Below are 21158 nucleotides of genomic sequence, written 5' to 3'. Positions count from 1 at the left end.
TTAATTTTCCTTTTTCAAAATAGTTTTTTTTCCCATTGAAATAGCTCAATTTCACCATTAATTATTGACTTTTCTTCAATTTTTGTCCAAACATGAAACGAAGAGGATATAACTAATGAAATTGAAGAAGGATCAGTTTGCGAAGGTGATGGTGGCGACGACAATGGTGTACGGCGTCATTCTGGAAAAGAAAAGTTGAAGAGGTGATGATGGGTGAACATTGACCTAAAAATAGTTTTCCTTTTTTGTCATAATTTTTTCATTGTTATTTTGACTCAAAATGCCACATGTACGTTGTTTATTCGTGAATTTGCCACATCACCGCGAGTGTAATACACTCTTTTTATATTTTTAGTTGATTGTTAAAAAAAATGCTTAAATGGTTCTAATTCAAGTTGGTAGAAGTGTTCAATAGGTACATGGCATAGTTGAAGTGTTTAAATGAATTATGCAGACAACTTTAAGAGGTATTAGATGACTTAAATTTATCCATTTGACTAATAAAGATATTTTCGGATGAGATGGTAATGACTATAATAACATACATTAAATGAGATTTATCGATTTATGTCTTTAATTAAAAGTAGATTAATTATTAAATCACAATACGATAATAAGGAGGAGCAGATAACATTTTGCATGATACTTTTTAAAATTAGGCAGCAGATTTTAGTGCAAAAATCAAACGTTTAATTCTTCAACAAGTGTTGAACTATCATCTCTACTATACATTCTTCTTTAATTTTAGCTGAGAAAATGCAAGTTCAGAACTTCAAGATATCAACTGATTCACTTGAGGTAATTAATTTACTTTATAATAAAAGAAACTCTCTCTCACGCATATTATATGAACGCAAAAAAATTGCTTCGAGAAAACCCTAATCAAACATGAATTTTGAAAGAAAAATAAGATTACAGACTTGCTAGACAGAAAAAATCGAAAACTGATAGAAAACCTATAAAGTAAAAACTACTCCTTTTGTAAAACATAAACAAACTTTTACGTAAAATTCGATTTATAATCCCATTATATGATCATAATAATCTTGTGCTAGCATCAACGGAATCACCTCAGTTTATAATAATGCATAATAATATTTAATAAATAATACTCCAAACTCCTCCTTTTAAAAAAATAAAAGTAAATAAATATATGTATCAATTTTTTTATTTAGTTACTGGAGATATGTAGAGAGGTGTGTGTATTACGGATCCTCTGGGGGTAATATCTTCCAACTCGAAGGATAAGCGAAGTCATTATGCAGGGTATATAAGCCCAACGAACCCTGAAGCCCCATCTTCAATCACTCTCTCTGACATATATCTTCTTCTCTAAATTCTTCCATTGATAAAAATGATCTTCTTCGTCGATCCTGTTTAATATAAGGGATCGTAATTGCATTAGATCTGTATCGGCCATCACAAAGCTCGATTCATGTAAGATATTTGTCATTTTATTTTGTTTTTAAATGTAATTTTCGTTGATTTTTCGTTTTGTTATTCAAAACGTAGAATTTGGAAAACTTTTGATTGTTTTTGAAATTTTGAGCTGTTGTAGGATCAGGAGATCAGAGGATCGGAGAAAGGTTTATTCCTGAAAAGCAGAGTCAATTGCAAAGTGAGTTTCTGCATTTTCTGGTGCTAATTTTCTATTTTTCTTATTGAGCTTGTTACTATATATGAGTTGATTTCTGGTGTAATGAATAATTTTAGCTATTGTGGATTTTTTGGAAGTTGAAATTGGAGATTCCTGTTAGTTTGTTGAATGTTTTCAACTAGGAGATTGTTCTTTTGTTTATATTTTGTATTAGAGTAGAAATCATAGCCGTGAAAATCAAAGTGTTGGCTTGCGAGAAAAATGAACTCTAGTGTAATTATGTAAAAGTTTTTTTTTTTTTTTTGGAATCTTGCGAGAAATTGTTAGGCCTTATTTCAGGTATTGGTGTAAAATTGGCATTTCTCAACTTCTATATCAGAATATGTTTTTAGGTTTGAATTGAACCATAGCTTCAGGTGAACAAGAATGAGAAGGATGAGATCTACTTTTTTCTTTATGACTGAGAAAATGGTAGAAAGTTTTGGGTGGAATCGGGATTTTCAAATGCAGTAGTTTCCTTCTTGCTTTCCCTAATACATATCGGTTGAGTTGTTAATTTGATTAAACTTAGAGGACATATGTGAAGCTAGTGATTTCCCTTTCCTGGCCGGTAAATTCATAAACTGGTTGTGCCCAGTTTCTTCTTGTATTTTTGGCCTATGATTATCTGCTAATTTTTAACTTTGTTTACACTTGTTTATTTTAAATTCTTCACATTCTTTGGTGGAATACCAGTAATGTAGGAATTGGGCAGTTAGCTGGTAATACTAATTGTGTGGGAGGAGAGGAAGGAAATCATAACTTTCTGTTGTTTTTCCACAGGTTATCATCACGCTGGGCTCTGCACTTCATTGAGGGTTTAAGGGCTTGTATTCGTCCTATTCGATGGCTGATACCCGGAATAGTAATGTCAAGGTTTCTAATGACAAAGCATCCGGAACAGCCAATCCTTATGCCATCAATCTGGACAACTTCGGTAAAAGATTAAAAACATTATACTCCCACTGGACTGAACACAATGATGAACTTTGGGGAGCTTCTGAAGTTCTTGCCATAGGAACTCCTCCTCCATCTGAGGATCTGCGGTATCTGAAGTCGTCAGCTTTAAATATGTGGTTAGTTGGGTATGAATTTCCTGATACTATTATGGTTTTCATGAAGAAGCAGATCCATTTTCTTTGTAGCCAAAAGAAGGCCTCCTTACTGGAAGCTGTCAAGAAAACCTCCAAGGATGTTGTGGGAGTGGATGTTGTAATGCACGTGAGGTCTAAAAAGGATGATGGGACTGGTGCAATGGATGCAATTTTTCAAGCTATACAAGATCAGTCAGAGTCAAATGTGCCCGTTGTTGGACACATTGCGAGAGAAGCTCCTGAAGGGAATCTTTTAGAGACATGGACTGAGAAGCTAAAGAATACACAATTTCAGCTCAGTGATGTAACTAATGGATTCTCTGACCTGTTTGCTGTCAAGGACACCGCTGAAATTATGAATGTGAAGAAAGCTGGCTATCTGACTTCATCAGTGATGAAGCACTTTGTAGTCCCAAAGCTGGAAAGGGTTATCGATGAGGAGAAGAAGGTGTCACATTCTTCACTAATGGATGACACTGAAAAGGTCATACTGGAACCTGCAAAGATTAAGGTGAAGTTAAAGGCAGATAATGTCGACATCTGTTACCCTCCAATTTTTCAGAGTGGAGGGGAGTTTGATCTGAGACCAAGTGCATCAAGCAATGATCAGAATCTTTACTATGATTCGACAAGTGTGATTATCTGTGCGATTGGATCTCGATATAATAGTTACTGCTCAAATGTTGCTCGGACCTTTCTAATTGATGCCAATCCAATGCAAAGCAAGGCGTATGAAGTCCTTCTGAAGGCCCATGAGGCTGCAGTTGGAGCTCTGAAACCAGGAAACAAGGCTGGAGCTGTCTACCAAGCAGCACTCAATGTGGTTGAAAAGGAGGCACCTGAATTGGTTGCAAATTTGACAAGATCTGCAGGAACTGGAATTGGGCTTGAGTTCCGTGAATCAGGGTTAAACCTAAACGGCAAGAATGATAGAATGCTGAAATCTGGCATGGTTTTTAATGTGTCTCTTGGGTTTCAGAATTTGCAAACAGAGTCTAAAAACCCAAAAACTGAAAAAATTTGTGTTTTGCTTGCTGATACAGTTGTTATTGGTCAAAATGCTCCAGAAGTGGTGACTTCTATGAGTTCTAAAGCTGTGAAGGATGTGGCTTACTCATTCAACGAGGATGAAGAAGAAGAGGAGGAGCAGCCGAAGGTCAAAGCTAAGCCTGTTGCCGCCAATGGACTCTCATCCAAGGCTATGCTTAGATCAGTTAACCACGAGACATCAAGGGAGGAACTAAGGCGGCAACACCAGGCAGAATTGGCCCGCCAAAAGAACGAAGAAACTGCACGGAGGCTCACAGGAGGAAGTTCTGGGGGTGCAGATAGCCGTGGTGCTGCAAAAGCCACTGGTGACCTGCTTGCATATAAGAACATTAATGATCTGCCACCTCCAAGAGAGTTGATGATTCAGGTTGACCAGAGGAGTGAGGCTATTCTTTTACCTATTCATGGTACCATGATTCCATTCCATATTGCCACTGTGAAAAGTGTATCTAGTCAACAAGATACTAACCGTACCTGCTATATCCGAATAATGTTCAATGTTCCTGGCACTCCATTCACTCCTCATGACACAAATACTCTAAAGTTCCAGGGATCAATATATGTTAAAGAAGTTTCATTTCGTTCAAAGGACCCAAGGCACATCACTGAAGTGGTTCAACAAATAAGAACCCTCCGCAGGCAGGTTGTCTCTAGAGAATCAGAGAGAGCTGAGAGAGCAACTTTAGTATCACAGGAGAAACTTCAAGTTGCTGGAGCCAAATTTAAGCCAATAAAGTTGTCAGATCTGTGGATTCGTCCGGTATTTGGTGGTCGCGGAAGAAAGCTTCCTGGTACTCTAGAGGCTCACACAAATGGATTCCGGTATGGAACTTCAAGGCCAGATGAGAGAGTGGATGTTATGTATGGTAACATCAAACATGCATTCTTCCAGCCAGCAGAAAAGGAAATGATTACAGTCCTCCACTTTCACCTGCACAATCACATAATGGTGGGGAACAAGAAAACCAAGGACGTGCAGTTCTATGTTGAAGTGATGGATGTTGTGCAGACAATTGGGGGTGGAAAAAGATCTGCTTATGATCCTGATGAGATTGAGGAGGAACAACGTGAAAGGGATCGGAAAAACAAGATTAACATGGAATTTCAAACATTTGTGAACAAGGTAAATGACCTCTGGACCCAGCCTCATTTTAAAGGGCTTGATTTGGAGTTTGATCAGCCGTTGAGAGAGCTTGGATTCCACGGGGTGCCCCACAAGTCAACAGCTTTTATAGTCCCAACATCTAGCTGCCTTGTTGAGCTCGTAGAGACCCCTTTTGTTGTGATCACTCTCTGTGAGATTGAGATAGTCAACTTGGAGAGGGTTGGTCTCGGGCAGAAGAATTTTGACATGACAATTATATTCAAGGACTTCAAAAGAGATGTTATGCGAATTGATTCTATCCCTTCAACTTCCCTTGATGGCATCAAGGAGTGGCTCGATACAACTGACCTTAAGTACTACGAGAGCAGGCTGAATCTGAATTGGCGTCAGATACTGAAAACAATTACTGATGATCCAGAAGAGTTCATAGAGAATGGTGGATGGGAATTTTTGAATTTAGAAGGTACTGATTCGGAATCTGACAACTCACAGGAGTCTGATCAAGGATATGAACCTTCAGATGTGGAGCCTGTTTCGTCAGACGAGGAAGATGATGAAAGTGCATCACTAGTTGAGTCGGAGGATGATGAAGGAGAGGACTCTGAGGAATATTCAGAAGAAGAAGGGAAAACATGGGAAGAGCTGGAAAGAGAAGCAAGCAATGCCGACAGAGAGAAAGGAGCTGAATCAGACAGTGACAATGATAGGAAGAGGAGGAATATGAAGGCTTTTGGGAAAGGTCGTCCTCCAGAGAGAAGAAATCTCTCTAGCAACATTTCCAAGAGACCCAGGTTTAGGTAAAAGAACGTGCTAGACTGTCTTAGGATATTAGTTTATGCTACATAAGTTATAAGCAGCTGTAAAATATTTACCCGACAACTGAGTTTAGACTTGGATCTTAGAATAGCTATTCTCTCTTTCTGTGTTTGCGAAGTAGTGAATTCGTGTAAAATCAGATTGTGCAACTTAAGTTGGGTTTAAGGTCCGTTTAATTTTTGACACTGTCCTTTTGTTTTTCAAATTTTACTCAGTTACTTGCCAGCTACATTTCAAACAATTGCTCGCTTATCACATCGCAAAAGGCTTTGTTCCTAGCTATTTCTTAGTGTTATGGCAGTAACTGAGCAGTATTTGCATATACTCTCAGCTATTGTATTTTGTGTTTTTCTCACTCTCGTGGTTGGATGACCCCAATTGAGATAGGCGATCTCTCATCTCACATTTTGTGCTCAAAACATGATGTAGTAAATTGTTTTATTGCTATGACAAATTAATAAATCTGGTTACGAGAAGCTTCAAATATCTATCCCATAGAATCACAAACTAAAAAGAATTTAAAGGCCAAATTAAGGCCTACAGCTAGCAATGCATCTATATATAACTAGATATAGGACCCCGTGCCAGCACGNGCTAGCAATGCATCTATATATAATATGCTTAAAATTGGTCTCAAGACAATTTACCAAATATATGCTACTCCAAGATACATTGGTCTCAAGACAATTTGCCAAATATATGCTACTCCCAGAAAACAATATGCAGGTTTTCTCACAGGCACAACAGATAAAAACATTAGAGATGTTTCCATAGATCTGAGGCTAGTAATTTACAATAAGATCAAAATTACCACCTAAATAGAACCAACACCAGCAAAAAAAAAAGAAACAAAATAGTAAGTCTTTGCATCCCTAAAGGAACATAATAAAGAAACAGCCTTCTACTAACCCATCTACCTGAACTTCATTCGCTTGCTGGCAGCAGAACTAGGAGCAGCTCGTGACTTGCCAAAGTTCTTCTTTTTCCTCTTCTCATCCTCACTATCTGATTCATTAATCTCCCTGTCGGCATAGCTTGCTTCTTTCTCCAGCTCTTCCCATGTTTTACCTTTTTCTTCCTCTGAATCTTCATCGTCATCCTCTTCTTCATCATCTTCAGAGTCAACCAGAGATTCACTATCAGACTCTTCATCATCAGAGTCAGACTCAGGTTCAGCGTCCGAAGGTTCATAACCTTGGTCCGACTCTGAATCTCCAGATGATGAATCAGTACCTTCCAAGTTTAAGAATTCCCAACCACCTTCATCAATGAATTTCTGTGGTTCATCAGTTATGGTCTTCAGTACTTGACGCCAATTCAGATTCACCTTGCTCTCATAATACTTGATGTCAGTTGTGTCAAGCCATTCCTTGATGCCATCAAGGGATGAAATAGGGATTGAATCTATCCGCATGACATCGCGCTTGAAGTCCTTGAAAACAATAGCCATATCACAGTTCTTCTGCCCAAATCCAACTCTCTCCAAGTTAACAATCTCAATCTCACTTAGGGTTATCACAAGGAATGGCGTCTCCACCAGCTCAACCAAACAGCTGGAGGTTGGTACAATGAAAGCTGATGATTTATAGGGAACACCATGGAACCCAAGTTCTCTCAGAGGTTGATCAAACTCCAGGTCGAATCCTTTGAACTGAGGCTGGCTCCAAATATCATTCACCCTGTTCACAAAACTCTGGAAGTCCATGTTGATTTTGTTCTTTCGATCTCTTTCCCTCTGTTCTTCCTCAATCTCATCTGGATCATATGCAGACCTCTTTCCACCTCCAAGCGTTTGGACCACATCCATTACCTCAACATAGAACTGAACATCCTTTGTCTTTTTTTTCCCCACCATTATGTGGTTGTGCAGATGAAAGTGAAGAAGGGTAACCATCTCCTTCTCTGCTGGCTGGAAGAACACATGCTTGATATTACCATACAAGATGTCAACACGTTCATCTTGTCTTGTGGTTGAATACCGGAAACCATTGGCATGAGCTTCCAGTGTACCAGCAAGCTTTCGTGCACGACCACCAAATGTGGGACGGATCCATAAGTCAGGCAGCCTAACTGGCTTGAATTTATTCCCTGCAAGGACAAGTTTTTCCTGAGTCACTAAAGTTGCTCTTTCGGCTCTCTCAGACTCCCTTGACATATAATTACGTCTAAGTGTTTTAATCACCTGGACCATTTCACTTATGTGCCTATGATCCTTGGAACGAAATGAAACTTCTTTTAGGTAGATGGCACCTTGATTCTTCACATCAGTAGGTGAGAAAGGGGCACCAGGAACATTAAATATGATTCGGATGTAGTCCTGTTGGCTTGAAACAGTCTTAACAGTAGCCACATGGAAAGGAACCATATTACCATATATTGGTAAAAGGATGGCCTCATTCTTTTGGTCAACCTGAATAATCATCTCTCTGGGTGGTGGTAGGTCATTGACATTCTTATAGGCAACAACGTCAGTCGAAGTCCTAGCACTCCTGTTATTCCCGGTTAATGTTTCTTCACCAGCAAGACGTCGAGCAGTCTCTTCATTCTTCTGACGGGCAAGTTCTTCCTGGTGCTGCCTTCGCTTCTCTTCTCTTGAAATCTCATGATTGTCAGACCTAAGTGTTGCCTTGGAATACATGGTATCCCTACCATTGGACTCTGCTTTCATTTGTGGCTCCTCTTCTTCTTCATCTTCATTGAAAGAATAGGCCACATCCTTCAAAGCTTTGGAGCTCAAATGGGTGATCACATCACGACCATCCTTAGTGACTATCACAGTATCTGCTAGCAAAAGTGAAAAATTCCGGCTCTTTTCTTTGTTGGTCTCATTCTGCAGATTGTGGAAACCAAGTGACACATTGAAAACCATTCCCGGTCTCAACAGTTTATCATTTTTAGCATTTAGGATCAACCCTGACTCTCGAAACTCAAGACCAATCCCTGTCCCAGCAGACTTTGTCAGGTTGTTCACCAATTCAGGAGCATCCCTGTCAACCACAGCAAGAGCTGCTTGATAAACAGCACTAACCTTGTTACCAGGTTTCAATGCACTTATTGCCGCCTCTTGGGCTTTAAGAAGCACTTCATAAGCCTTGGTCTGCATCTGAGTGGAATCAATTAGAAACGTTCTGGCAAGATTCGAACAGTAGCTGCTGTATCGTGAACCAATTGCACATATGATGGCACTGGCAGAATCATAATACAAACCATCATCATTGCTTGTAGCACTAGGTCTAAGATCAAAAATACCACCACTCTGGAAAATTGGAGGGTAACATATATCCACATTCTCAGCTTTCAGCTTCACCTTGACTTTAGCAGGCTCTAGAATAGCCTTTTCTGTGTCGTCCATCAACGAGGAATGAGTTACTTTCTTCTCCTCATCAATTATTTTCTCAAGCTTTGGAACAACAAAGTTCTTCATAGCAGAAGCAGTCAGATGTGCAGCTTTCTTCACATTAACAAGCTCATTTTGGTCCTTCACAGCAAAAAGGTCAGAAAGTCCACTTGTTATATCATTAAGCTGAAGGCCAGAATCTGTCATCTTCTTAGCCCATGCCTCCAAGAGCTTTCCTTCAGGGCCTTCTCGTGCAATATATCCAATAACAGGAGTATCATAAGCATCTGATAATGACTGCACATGAATAGCATGGAGCACTTTGTCCATTTTAGTAGTCCCATCTTCACCTTTGGTCTTCACATGTGTGACAACTTCCACTCCCACAGCCTCTTTAGCAGTTAATTTCACAACATCCAGCAATGAAGCTTTCTTTTGGCTACACAGAAAATGTATCTGCTTGTTCCCAAAGACCATTATAGTCTCAGGGAACTCATACCCAAGTAACCATACATTTACAGCCGAGGATTTTAAGTATCTTAAGTCCTCTGAAGGTGGTGGAGTAGCTATAGCAAGGACATCAGAAGAACCCCACTCATCTTTATGTTCACGCCAGTGTGAATATAAGTCCTTCAGTCGCTTACTAAAAGTAGGCAAGTCAATTGTGTAAGCATTTCCACCTGCTGCATTCCCATTTGCAGGAGGGCCATTTCCTGGTCTTTGTTCTGGCATTGTATGGCTACTTGTTGAATAATCTGGACAAGAAAACACAAAAATTATACAAATTAATTTATTTTAAGAAAAAAGGGGGGCGGGGGATGACAAATGCAATCTTAAGAGACCCTCTAAACAAATTCCAATAACTCCAGTTCAATATTCTACAACACATTGGCAAGAGTAAGCATTGTTAAACTATCATTCCTTCATAATTTTATAAAGCTTGAAACTCATATGGCAATCTCACAGTGTTTACATAGTTATATATTTAGAATCTTATCATTCACTAGAGCCCAACATCTCCCCAATTTTTTGGGCAAGTACTGAATCAGTAATTAGTTGCAGAGTTGTGCACTAAAAAAGAATTTAATGATGTATTTGTAGATAACAGAGAACAAGTAAATAATACTCCCCATTGTGCTAAAGAACCCACAAAATATGTACTAATCAACATTGTTACGGATTCTTTTACTCAATCCCCATGCAATTTCTTAGTATGAGGCAAAAGAAGTCAATTGATGAACTGTCAAGCACAGCCCTTCAAATGATGATAAATTAAATTAACAAGATATGCAGAGACTCATTAAGAATATACAATAACTTGGAGATAGATAAAAAAAAATATGGAAAGATGAATGTTAAATTACTATGATAGCCACCATAATCCGTTATTTTCTGAAAATTTTAATTCCAAGAAAGCATATATTAACTGTGTGATGCACATCTTCCTGATAAAAACAACATAAGACCCACCACAATCATCAACAACTCACAACACTAATTGATACACAATTAACATGTTTCCTTTTTCTCTCTTGTTGTGAAGTTGATACACACAACATACATAATCCTTTAACTGATTAAAAAAAAAGTTGAACACAATATACTTGTTTCTCGTGAACTGTATTTTCCTAAAATTTGAGGAACATCACCAAATTCCAACTTCAACTCAAATTTATTATGGTCTGGACAAGAATTAGGGCAATATCTTAAACAGATAAGACATATCAAACACCTTCAATGTCAAAAACTTCATACAAACTATGGTATCGCCTGAATATCTCAAATTCTAATGAACTTGGCCCTTTCTAAAACCAAATAGTAAAACAATGCAAAACTCATAAAACAGTCATATCCCCTACACCCCAAGTGCTTCACCAAAGCTACTGCATAAGAATAATATAATAAGCTTTCAGAAACAAAGACAACAAAAATATAACGAACAACAACTAAGCCTCAGTCTAAACAAGGTGGGGTCGGAACAAAAATATAACGAACAACTAAGCCTCGGTCTAAACAAGATGGGGTCGGAACAAAAATTTAACCCCACCAAAAACACAACCTCCAATGGCAGCCCTAATTTAGGGTTCTAACACATGCTTAAAGACAAAGTCGAAAATTCCCCACAAATACATCAAAATTCACACATTCACTACCCCAAAACAGCACTAACCACAATGTTAGACTCGAACATCAAAAAATAACAAATGCTTCCAGACGAACTCGAATAACGTCTCCCCAATACACTCCATTTGACAAAGGCCCCACCCACCCCATAAAAAAACCCTACCCAGTAACAAACAGAGATTCCAACCCGAAATTAGTGTTTCGGCAGTCACATGCAAAGACTAAACATGCTCAAATCAAAGAAGCAAAAAAAAGGAAAAAAGCTCACACCGTTATCAATGCCCCTATTAGGGTTTCAAAACTCAACTGGGAGTGGTGCGCCGCGCAATGAGTCGGGTCAAGGGTTTCGAATACTATTTTTCATAAACATGAAAATTGTTCAAGTGAACACTGAAAAACAGATCAAACATTGAAATAAAAAGTTGAAAATCGAAGTAAAAGGAAAGGAGATCTAGAGATCTCGAAAAATCGATGAACAAACAGGAGAAACTCGAATTTCTAAGGAAGAAATTGAGAGAAAACGGAGCGAGAGAAAGAGGGATTTTTTTTTAGAGAATGGGAGCGAATGACTGATTTGAAAATGGACGAGACTGGGAATTTGGTATCTATATCCCTGGAGTGATATGAAAAGGGTCTTGTATTTACAATAAATTACACGAATTGCCCATCGATAGTGTATGTGAAATGACTATCCTCTCCCTGGGGTATGGGCCTTGGAGAGAAATTATATAGGTGCTTTGAGGTAAATTTAATTATACCTATTACTTGTAGGGATGCAAAGTTGGGATTATGTATTGTGAAGGGTAAATTAGTACTTTGAATTATGGCAGCGAGAGGAGTGAGCTGTCAATTTAAGTGCTGTTACGTGGCACATAACAAACGACGCCGTTTATTTCGTTCTTTTAACCAAAATGGCGGGAATGTAAATGCTTGTTTCCCACCAAAATCAGCACCAGCAATCTCACTATCCAAATCAGCGGCAGAGTCATAAATTAAATGAAAAATGTATTAAAAAAAATTAATTAGGTTAAGAGCGTGTAAAATTAAATTTATATTCATAATAATTTTTACTGAATCTTCATATATATATATTGTAATTTTTTGATAATAAATAATATGCATTGAACCACCCTTTATTTAAAATGATTTTGCGCCTAATTCAAATAGCTATTTTTAATCTCTCCCTCTTTTTTTTTACGTCATAAAAGGAGATAGAATATTAATAAAAAAAAAATTGCTAAAGAAATAGTTGTGGTAGTGTCACAATAGTACCACTATCGCCACGTATGGATTAGTTAATGACTTAATTAACTGACATTACGATTCAGTTATCTTACATTTTTACATTATCTTTTTATACAACTTAGATACATAATTCAGTTCCATTTAAACAACACACATTCTACTTTGGACTCCGTATGTTAAGTATTGAAAGTATAATTTGAAGGGGTCGAACATTGTACTATTTACATATGCTATGCATGAAAAAATAATAACATCGGCTAATTGAAGAATAAACGAATCCTACATAACGTACTAAATTAGTAAAATAATATTATTTAGTTATATATTTGGTCCATTTCATTTTTTCTCTATTGTTTAGGTTTCAAATTTTTTGAAGGTCACATGATGTTGTTTATGTAATATAGCAAAATAGAAAATAATTCATGAACCATATAATAAGCATATCTTCATTTCTACTCGCGCACAAAGAAAAATTATTGAGGATAAAGGAACATTTCAAAATAGAATCATTAAAGTAGATTTTATCTGCATCGACGGTGGTCATATTGTTAGTTTATCTACATAGTTTCAGTGATTGAAAAATATATTGGATTATAATAATAAAATCTTTAAAAGGGGGTTTGAAATTAAACATAAAATGCATTTATTTATAGACTAAATACAATGAAGCCTAAGATTCAATTATCATCACTATCCTAAAGACTTCTTCCAATTCAAAAAAATATTAATACCTGTAACAATTTCAATTTCAAAATGAAAACATTCAAATATTATAATTACTAAACTTGAAGTTACAACGAAAAATGGAACCAACAAAGAAAACTATTGTATAAGATAACTAGAAGGGAGATGAAGAGCATAGACTCAAAGAAATAAGCCTTTTTCGACACGTAACAAGGTCCAACGATGAATCTAACACGGAAGACGGGTATTGTGCCTTAAATGACACGATATAGGATTTAAAGAGGGTTTTCATGAAGGATTGTTTCTCAACAATTTGCATAATCCCTAAATCACATATCACTACCTTTTTTTTTGAACCATTTCATGTCCACTACTCAACCTGGATCCCAAATTAACCTAGCCCTATTACTCGTTCTCGACCCAATAGCTCTTGTCGACCCAACAACAACTTGTATGATATTAATATCTACATTGAGTAGTTGGACTTAGTTCATAACAATACCCATTCTACCATCATATTTAGCATATGTGGATTTTATTTCACTTAACTCGTAAAGGAGAATAATTAAGTGTCAACATAATTTTCTTTGTCAACAACTTAAACTTGTAAGCTTGTTGTCTAGTTATGTTTTAAGTAAAAAATAAATAAAATCCCAAAGGAGTATTTTACTGGATCGATGTAAAAATATTAGAGTAGAATTTCTTTTTAAAAGGCGCTATTAAAATATGTATAACGAAGTAAATAAAAAACAAATTAATTATTTTTTTAAAATCAATTGCAATTGAAAATAATTTACTTGTCTATGCAAATAATTATTCTACTAAAATTTTATTAGGATAAAATCCAATCTCAAATAATGTCAGCAACGTTAGATAACAAAATAATCCACTCGTGAGTGGTGAAAAACTAATCAACACTTGCTTTTACACCTAATTAATGAGAAAATGGTCAAATGACCTCCCAATCTATTATCGGATTCTCAATTACATACTTAAATTTTACGGAGGTCCTATCACCCCCTGAACTATTTTAAAATAGAATAAATAAACCCTGAATGTTGAGTTGGCTGAAAAAGTGTATTTCACTATTTTTGAGAGAGTGAAAAGAGAATAAATAGGGTTGCTTTTATGTTTATTTCATATTTTTATTTTATTTTCTTTCTCTTTCTAATTAAATTAAAATAATCTCCCCCACCCAACCCGACCCGACCGCCCCACATTCTTCTTCACACTCACCCTACACCTCTTCTTCTTTTACACACTTTTGCTTTATTTTTATTTTTCATCACAAATATCTTCAGGAATTTTACATATTAACCGTCTCTTACGTAATCAAAGAACCTTTAAACAAATTTAGTTATTACTCCCAAATCAAAGTAATAAAATAAAGAACTCAAAATTCAATTTTTTTTACCGGAACCATTTCAAACAAACATAGAATTTTCAATTTCCAACACCTTCACGAGCTTTTCTCTCAAACGTTAATTCTAATTTCACATTCTTGAATTTAACCACAAATTGGGGTATTTTAGAAATGGGGCATAAAAAATTCAATTGGATTAATTTCAATGTTTTAATTTGGTTTGCTACTTTCACCAACATTAAGAAAAGAAAGAAATTGAATTCAAAATTTATGGCATGCCCATACACTGCTTTGGGTATATCCCTTCATAAACCCCCAACATGAGTAAAATGTGTAGCAATGAACTTTGAGAGAAATTGTGGGGAATAGGATAAAGATATTGGTCATAGAAACTTTTACTCGTTGGAAAAAATTTACCGTCTTTTCTCTTGCCGGAATGTCAATGGATGAGAAGTGAGTTTGATAATGGTGATGTTCTTAATGATAATGGAGGGTTTCAATGGGGCATATAATAATTTAAAAAAAAGGAAAAATAATTCATTTATTATACTTATTGGGTGGCATTGACATGGCGCTGACGTGGCGTTGACATGGCATGTGCGTGTGTTACACCACAATACACATGAGTGACTGTCATTTTAGGGTGAAATTTATTTCCTTATAAAATAGTTCAGGGGGGTAATAGGACCCCCGTGAAGTATGAATGTGTAGTTGGAAATCCGACCATAGGTTGGAGGGGTTTTTGACCATTTTCTCCCTAATTAATTGGATTAGTTTACCATAATTATTGATAAAAATGATATAAAAATATTATTAATCAACATCGAAACATGCTTATATGTGAAAATATCTAATATGAGTAATTTTCCTCCCAATGAATTACGATGTTAAAATGCACTTTTAATTATCTAAAGGTAGGGATAATTGTGATTTAAAATCACAAAAAAAATTATATTAGTCATACATTATATCCAATTACCGTTTAACAACAAGATATATATATGTATTGTTGTATATATTCATTACTTAAATTATATATTATTTAAATTTGACCTTTTGAGGCTGAATTGTTTGAATTGATTTTAAAATCGTGTTCAAGCTATGTGAACTTGGTCTACTAATTTAAGTTCCTATGGATATTAAGAATTAGATCAATATAATTAATGAATAAAGAACATTAAAAAATAGTATAAGTAATAAATAACCAGAACACATTCCTCTTCTATCTTTTTCTTACTAGTAAAATAGTAGTAATAGTTAAAATATCAACAATAAAATACAATTTGTATTCGTGAATGATTGACAATTTGAAGATGAAAAATTCCACTTGCAACTAAATTTAAGAAAAATTGAATAACTTAATATCATTATATTACATTGTCTTACATGATACGTTAGAACATATGATATAGGATATTAATAAGTTCAAATCTCAATGATAGTCCTTATCAAAAAAGCTTTTAATATTGTTAAAAAGAGGTGATATTCTTTCCATTTTAATTTATTTATCTATTCTTTAGGTAAGTTTTAAATTTGTTTTTAGTAATTTTTTAATTTTAATTTTCCACATGACATATTAAAAAGTACAAGACATTAAATAATATTTTAGTATTTAGATAAGATAATGATGGGATTTTTATTTAATAGAAGGCAAATGAAGAAAAGTTTAGGGGCGCAAATAACATTATGAGGGAAAAATAATTGGATTATGAAATGAGGCAGCATCATTCTTGCCAATACAGTATGTTCCATTGTTAAAAACGCCCAACTACCTACTCCCCTGTCCCCACGCCCCTTCTCCTCAGCTCATTCATCTCACTCACCAGTTTGGTGAATACTCACAATTCTTCTACCTTAAGCTAATTTCCTACTCTTAGATCTTTGTTTTTTGTAATCAATTATATACCCACCAACTGTTTGTATAATTGTTTTGTGTAAGAGAGAGAGAGATAGTTGTCGTTTGTTTGGATTGTTAGAAAAACAGAGTAATATGGCGAGGAAGAAGATCAGAGAGTATGATTCAAAGAGGCTTTTAAAGGAGCATTTGAAACGCCTTGCTGGCATCGATCTTCAGATCTGCTCTGCTCAAGTAAATTCCTTTTTCTTTCTTTTTTAAACTTAAGTTATTGAACTGTTACTGTGGAATTTTAATGGGAATTTCGGTTAGGAGTTGTTCTTTTGATCTTTTGCAAGTGGTTTTTGATCTATGCGTCTTTTTTCTTATCTGAGTGTTTGTTGTTTGATCAGTTCAGCTCCCCTGCTTCCTTTTGTTCCTCACTAATTACTTATTCCCTATTTTTGTTATCCCGAACGTTTGAGTTGAATGATTCCTTTGTTGTTATGTTGAATGCATTGTGTTTGTCAAGATATGTAGAGGTCATGATGTATTCTCCAATGCAAAGAATGATCCTTATGTTTGTGGAAGCTCTTGTTGAGTGGACAATCGTGTGTTGTTAGAATAGTTATCTGCCTATTGTAGATTTACTTGGAAAGCACCTCTTTAAGCTACTATAGAGTCCTCCAATGAAAATGAAATGTACTTTACAATCTGAAAGAAGTTTGGCGTGCATCTGTATTTGGTACTATGGAATATACTCTACATGAAATACTGATATTTGGTCATGTAGATTATTTTCCAAGGTGATCAGTTGTCGTTATTTTTCAGATATTTTTCTTGCCGGAGTTCTCATGTTTATTTGGTTTTTGGTAGGTGACAGAATCTACAGATTTTACCGAGTTAACAAACAAAGAACCATGGCTTTCGTCGACAAAGCTGGTTGTAAAACCAGACATGCTGTTTGGTAAGCGTGGAAAGAGTGGCTTGGTAGCTTTGAATCTGGATCTAGCAGGAGTTGCTGAGTTTGTAAAAACACGACTTGGTGTGGAGGTGAGCAGAGGGCTAAGTATTTTGAATCTTTTACTGCTTCTTATGTGTTATAGTCATCTTACGTGTGAATTTTTTTCTAGGTTGAAATGGGTGGCTGCAAGGCACCTATAACAACATTTATTGTTGAACCATTTATCCCCCATGACCAAGAATATTACCTTTCCATAGTCTCTGAAAGGTTGGGGTGCACAATTAGCTTTTCAGAATGTGGAGGCATTGAGATTGAAGAGAACTGGGACAAGGTTAGTTGGTTCAAAACGTTTAACTGTTGTTGCCTCCTCTAACAGCTATTTTTTTGTTTTGACTAAACTGGTTAACTCTATTTATTCTGGTAATATCTAGAAAGTCAAGTTATATTTTTTTCCCCTGTAATAACAAGATTTTATTTGTTTCTATAACATACAGGTCAAGACAATATTCCTTCCAACAGAGAAACCTATGACCCTAGAGGCGTGTGCTCCACTGATTGCTACTCTCCCCTTGGAGGTGAACTGAAATTTTAGTTTTTGTTTTATACTTCTATTTTCCTTTTAGTCATCAGTCTCTATAAAGCCAGCATGATCTGTCCGTCATAATAGCTGGAATGGTTTTCTAAGAGCAAGGTCTTGGATAACACACTTAAAAAGTGTGTTATCATATTGTGTATTGCTGGCAATTCTTAAGGATTATTATTTTAGGTTGTATTATTGTGTATCTATTTTCGATATTTAATCTAGTTTATATATTGGTCTACTTAATGCTGGACTTTCACCTTTGTGTTGATAAATATTCTGACTTTGAAGATTAAAGCACTTGACTACTAACATCTCATTAACCATCATGATACTTAACCTAAGTTTCTGGTTGACTCAGGTACGGGGAAAGATTGGCAATTTCCTTATGGGTGTTTTTGATGTGTTTCAAGGTATGCCATGCTTTACGATGATACATCTTTCTAGCATGCATTTATGTTATACTTCTCTTTTTCTTTTATCTTTTGGTGCTATCTTTTAGATAATTGCCAGTGACTATACGAGGAAAACATAATTAAGTTTATTGTTATATAAGCAGATGAAGATGAAAAGAAACTTCCTGTTGGTTTATGTTAAACATTGACCTGTTCTTAGAAGCTAGTTTTTTCATTAAATTGAAATAGTTTTTTTCATATCATTATTCTCAAATATTATTTCATTGATTATGCAATTCTGTCTCTTTGTCTTTGATATTCCCCAGATCTCGATTTTAGTTTCATAGAGATGAACCCATTTACGCTTGTAAATGGGGAGCCTTACCCATTGGATATGAGAGGAGAGTTGGATGATACAGCAGCCTTCAAAAATTTTAAGAAGTATGTGATTTTCACTTGTTTTCCACATGTTGAAGTTCCTATTCTTGTTTTTTTTTATCTTTCTCTTGGGAGAGTCTGAAGAAAAAACAGTGTGTATTTCCAGATTTATTAAACAGTTTGCTATTGTATCATCCTCTGTGCCTTGTCAGGTGGGGAAGCATTGAGTTTCCTCTGCCCTTTGGAAGAGTTTTGAGCCCTACCGAAAGCTTCATTCACTCTTTGGATGAGAAAGTAAGTTCAGTTATTTGTCTTAATCCAAGGGTGTTTTGTTGCCTGAGTTATCAGATTTACTTGTTTATTCTTGTCAAAATTATTTTGTTAGAGAAGAAATTTTATCTTGGATTTTCAGTCATGAACTATTATGGATACTGAACTACTGGAACTTTATGCATTGCTTTAGAGATCCATTATAATCCAAGAAAATCGTGCCTTTAAACAGCATTGAATGGTTTATTAGTGATAATTTACATTGTTCACCATTTATTCTGTGCTGAAGCCATGGTGCCATACAGAATTGTGGGTGGTTAGGGTTTGGGAAAAAGATGTTTGAATTTTTTTTTAAGTCTTGAATGCTTCTGAAGGTTAAAAAGATTTATCCTTGAGCTTTGGTGGCTGGCTATCATTCCTGCCAAGCTTTCTGGTCTTCCTGATGATACTCGCTCTACTGGAATTGGAGTATAGTATCTGCAACTTTTCTGTTAATTCTGTCTTGTCTTGACATCTTGCAGACTAGTGCCTCTTTAAAATTTACAGTTTTGAACCCAAAAGGTCGTATCTGGACAATGGTGGCTGGAGGTGGTGCAAGCGTTATATATGCTGATACAGTAAGTATATTCAGAACTTGTGATGGAACAACTTGATGCAAGGAATATTTTCTATCTTGCCATTATTCCTCCTGCATGAAATGTCAACACAAATAGCTCACTGCTTATATACTCTGTTTTTGATGTCTTAACCAGGTAGGGGATTTAGGCTATGCCTCTGAGCTTGGTAACTATGCCGAGTATAGTGGAGCTCCAAATGAAGAGGAGGTTTTGCAATATGCTCGAGTAGTTCTAGATGTATGAGCTTGACCGTTCTCTCTCCTGGTCAACATGCTCATGTGGTGCTTGTCCTATTTTAACTTAACCGGTGTTTGCTTTGATGTTTTTATAGTGTGCTACTGCTAATCCTGATGGCCGTAAGAGAGCTCTGATTGTTGGAGGTGGTATTGCTAACTTCACTGATGTAGCTGCTACTTTCAATGGGATTATTCGGGCTCTTAGGGAGAAGGTTGGCTGTGCGCTATTATTTACACTAGAAGGTTTTTACTTTTCCTATAGATAAGAGGCAGTAAATAATATTTTTCCTTTAAATCTGAACAGGAAGCCAAGCTAAAAGCGGCTAGAATGCATATCTATGTACGAAGAGGTGGTCCAAATTATCAGACTGGTCTAGCAAAAATGCGCGCCCTAGGAGAGGAACTTGGAGTTCCCCTTGAGGTATGAAATCACACTTGGCAAAGTTCTTATTCCAAGTGTTACTGTGACTACAGTCCCTGAATTTCAATTATAGCATGTAATCCTTTGACATTTTTGGAGGATTCAAGCAACATAGATACTAACCACACATGCCACAGATGAAGGGATGTTGTTGATCTGAATTTGCTTTTATTTGATCCTAGGCATTCTATTTTTATTGTTACATCTTCCCAACTAAACCAATTAGCCCGACCATGGTGATGTTAATTGTGATTACATTCATAAGTAGCTTGGTCCATCTTCATTCCATTTCATAGATGTCTGAGGATCGTTTGAGGTCAGACATCTAGACTACAACAGGTTCCAGTTAGAATATAGGAACATGAACTTCCAAAGATGCTCTTACCAGTATTGTTATTAATACAATATATGTGCCTACTTCCTAAATTTTCATATCCAAGGAAAGTAAGAGATAAGGTATATAATTGGTGTCGATTCTACTATTGCAGGTTTATGGACCAGAGGCTACAATGACTGGAATTTGCAAAGGGGCAATTGATTGCATTATGTCTGAAGCGTAAGTGCCAAATCAGAAGACTTGTGTTGCATTCTTGCAATTAAGAAGAAACTTTGTTGGATATTTAATTTGCCTTTTGATATTGTTTTGTTACAATTGGGACCTTTAAGAATAATTGAGATCCTTTTGTTTTGCCTGGAAACTAACTGTACGAGAACATCTGCCTGTTCCAGCAAACACTTTTTTTTTTGTGTGTAATATAGTAGTAATACGTATTTAGAAATATTCCAAAAATATACATATATCGAAAACGCCCTAATTAGTAAAAGTACAAATAAATCAAGAAACCTAAGTTGTATAGGATTTAGTTAGAATTTATTTGTCCAATTCGTATTGGAATAGAATTTCTAGTACTAATCAAATTTGATTTTCTATTATTATAAAATAGGGTCCTCCATCTCATATTTTCATAAATCTCTATAAATCTAAAACAATGACTACGTACGTCTGCAA

At 35.9% G+C, this 21158-nt stretch overlaps 4 protein-coding genes across 6 annotated transcripts in view; 2 read left to right on the top strand and 2 right to left on the bottom strand.

Annotated features, from left to right (window-relative positions):
* Positions 1 to 21158, bottom strand: part of LOC125864848 (shaggy-related protein kinase NtK-1) — a 122029-nt gene that overhangs the window by 31353 nt on the left and 69518 nt on the right. The gene's annotated exons all lie outside the window — the stretch shown is intronic.
* LOC125864754 (FACT complex subunit SPT16-like) lies at positions 1273 to 5886 on the top strand. 2 transcript variants are annotated; one of them, XM_049544825.1, is made up of 3 exons: positions 1273 to 1437; positions 1559 to 1618; positions 2420 to 5886. In XM_049544825.1, exon 3 carries the CDS (start codon positions 2483 to 2485, stop codon positions 5684 to 5686), a length of 3204 nt encoding a protein of 1067 aa, XP_049400782.1. In that variant the 5' UTR covers positions 1273 to 1437; positions 1559 to 1618; positions 2420 to 2482; the 3' UTR covers positions 5687 to 5886. The 2 variants fall into 2 exon arrangements, with proteins under 2 accessions (XP_049400782.1, XP_049400790.1); XM_049544833.1 differs by lacking the exons at positions 1273 to 1437; positions 1559 to 1618 and adding an exon at positions 2190 to 2207.
* Positions 6352 to 11620, bottom strand: LOC125864771 (FACT complex subunit SPT16-like). Of its 2 annotated transcripts, none has more exons than XM_049544843.1 (2): positions 11431 to 11620; positions 6352 to 9793 (listed from the first exon to the last, which is right to left on the bottom strand). In XM_049544843.1, exon 2 carries the CDS (start codon positions 9768 to 9770, stop codon positions 6615 to 6617), a length of 3156 nt encoding a protein of 1051 aa, XP_049400800.1. In that variant the 5' UTR covers positions 9771 to 9793; positions 11431 to 11620; the 3' UTR covers positions 6352 to 6614. The 2 variants fall into 2 exon arrangements, with proteins under 2 accessions (XP_049400800.1, XP_049400802.1); XM_049544845.1 differs by having other exon boundaries at positions 11470 to 11620.
* Positions 16123 to 20822, top strand: LOC125864839 (ATP-citrate synthase alpha chain protein 2). The gene is made up of 12 exons (XM_049544929.1): positions 16123 to 16543; positions 17165 to 17341; positions 17422 to 17583; positions 17747 to 17827; positions 18194 to 18245; positions 18554 to 18668; positions 18818 to 18899; positions 19397 to 19492; positions 19628 to 19729; positions 19824 to 19940; positions 20033 to 20149; positions 20638 to 20822. The coding sequence occupies exons 1-12, from the start codon at positions 16445 to 16447 to the stop codon at positions 20707 to 20709; spliced, it is 1272 nt and encodes a 423-aa protein (XP_049400886.1). The 5' UTR covers positions 16123 to 16444; the 3' UTR covers positions 20710 to 20822.

This window comes from Solanum stenotomum, chromosome 1 (assembly GCF_019186545.1).
Source record: "Solanum stenotomum isolate F172 chromosome 1, ASM1918654v1, whole genome shotgun sequence".
NCBI classification, from domain to species: domain Eukaryota; kingdom Viridiplantae; phylum Streptophyta; class Magnoliopsida; order Solanales; family Solanaceae; genus Solanum; species Solanum stenotomum.
Note: the sequence above shows the minus strand (reverse complement) of the source record. Positions and strands in the feature narration are given on the sequence as shown.

Bases quoted from the DNA above. Each gene is read 5' to 3' on its own strand.
- LOC125864771 (XM_049544843.1), bottom strand. From the start codon at position 9,770: ATGCCAGAACAAAGACCAGGAAATGGCCCTCCTGCAAATGGGAATGCA.
- LOC125864754 (XM_049544825.1), top strand. From the start codon at position 2,483: ATGGCTGATACCCGGAATAGTAATGTCAAGGTTTCTAATGACAAAGCA.
- LOC125864839 (XM_049544929.1), top strand. From the start codon at position 16,445: ATGGCGAGGAAGAAGATCAGAGAGTATGATTCAAAGAGGCTTTTAAAG. The intron at 18,669-18,817 runs GTATGTGATTTT...GTGCCTTGTCAG, and splicing joins GCCTTCAAAAATTTTAAGAA to GTGGGGAAGCATTGAGTTTC. The intron at 19,941-20,032 runs GTTGGCTGTGCG...AAATCTGAACAG, and splicing joins TTCGGGCTCTTAGGGAGAAG to GAAGCCAAGCTAAAAGCGGC.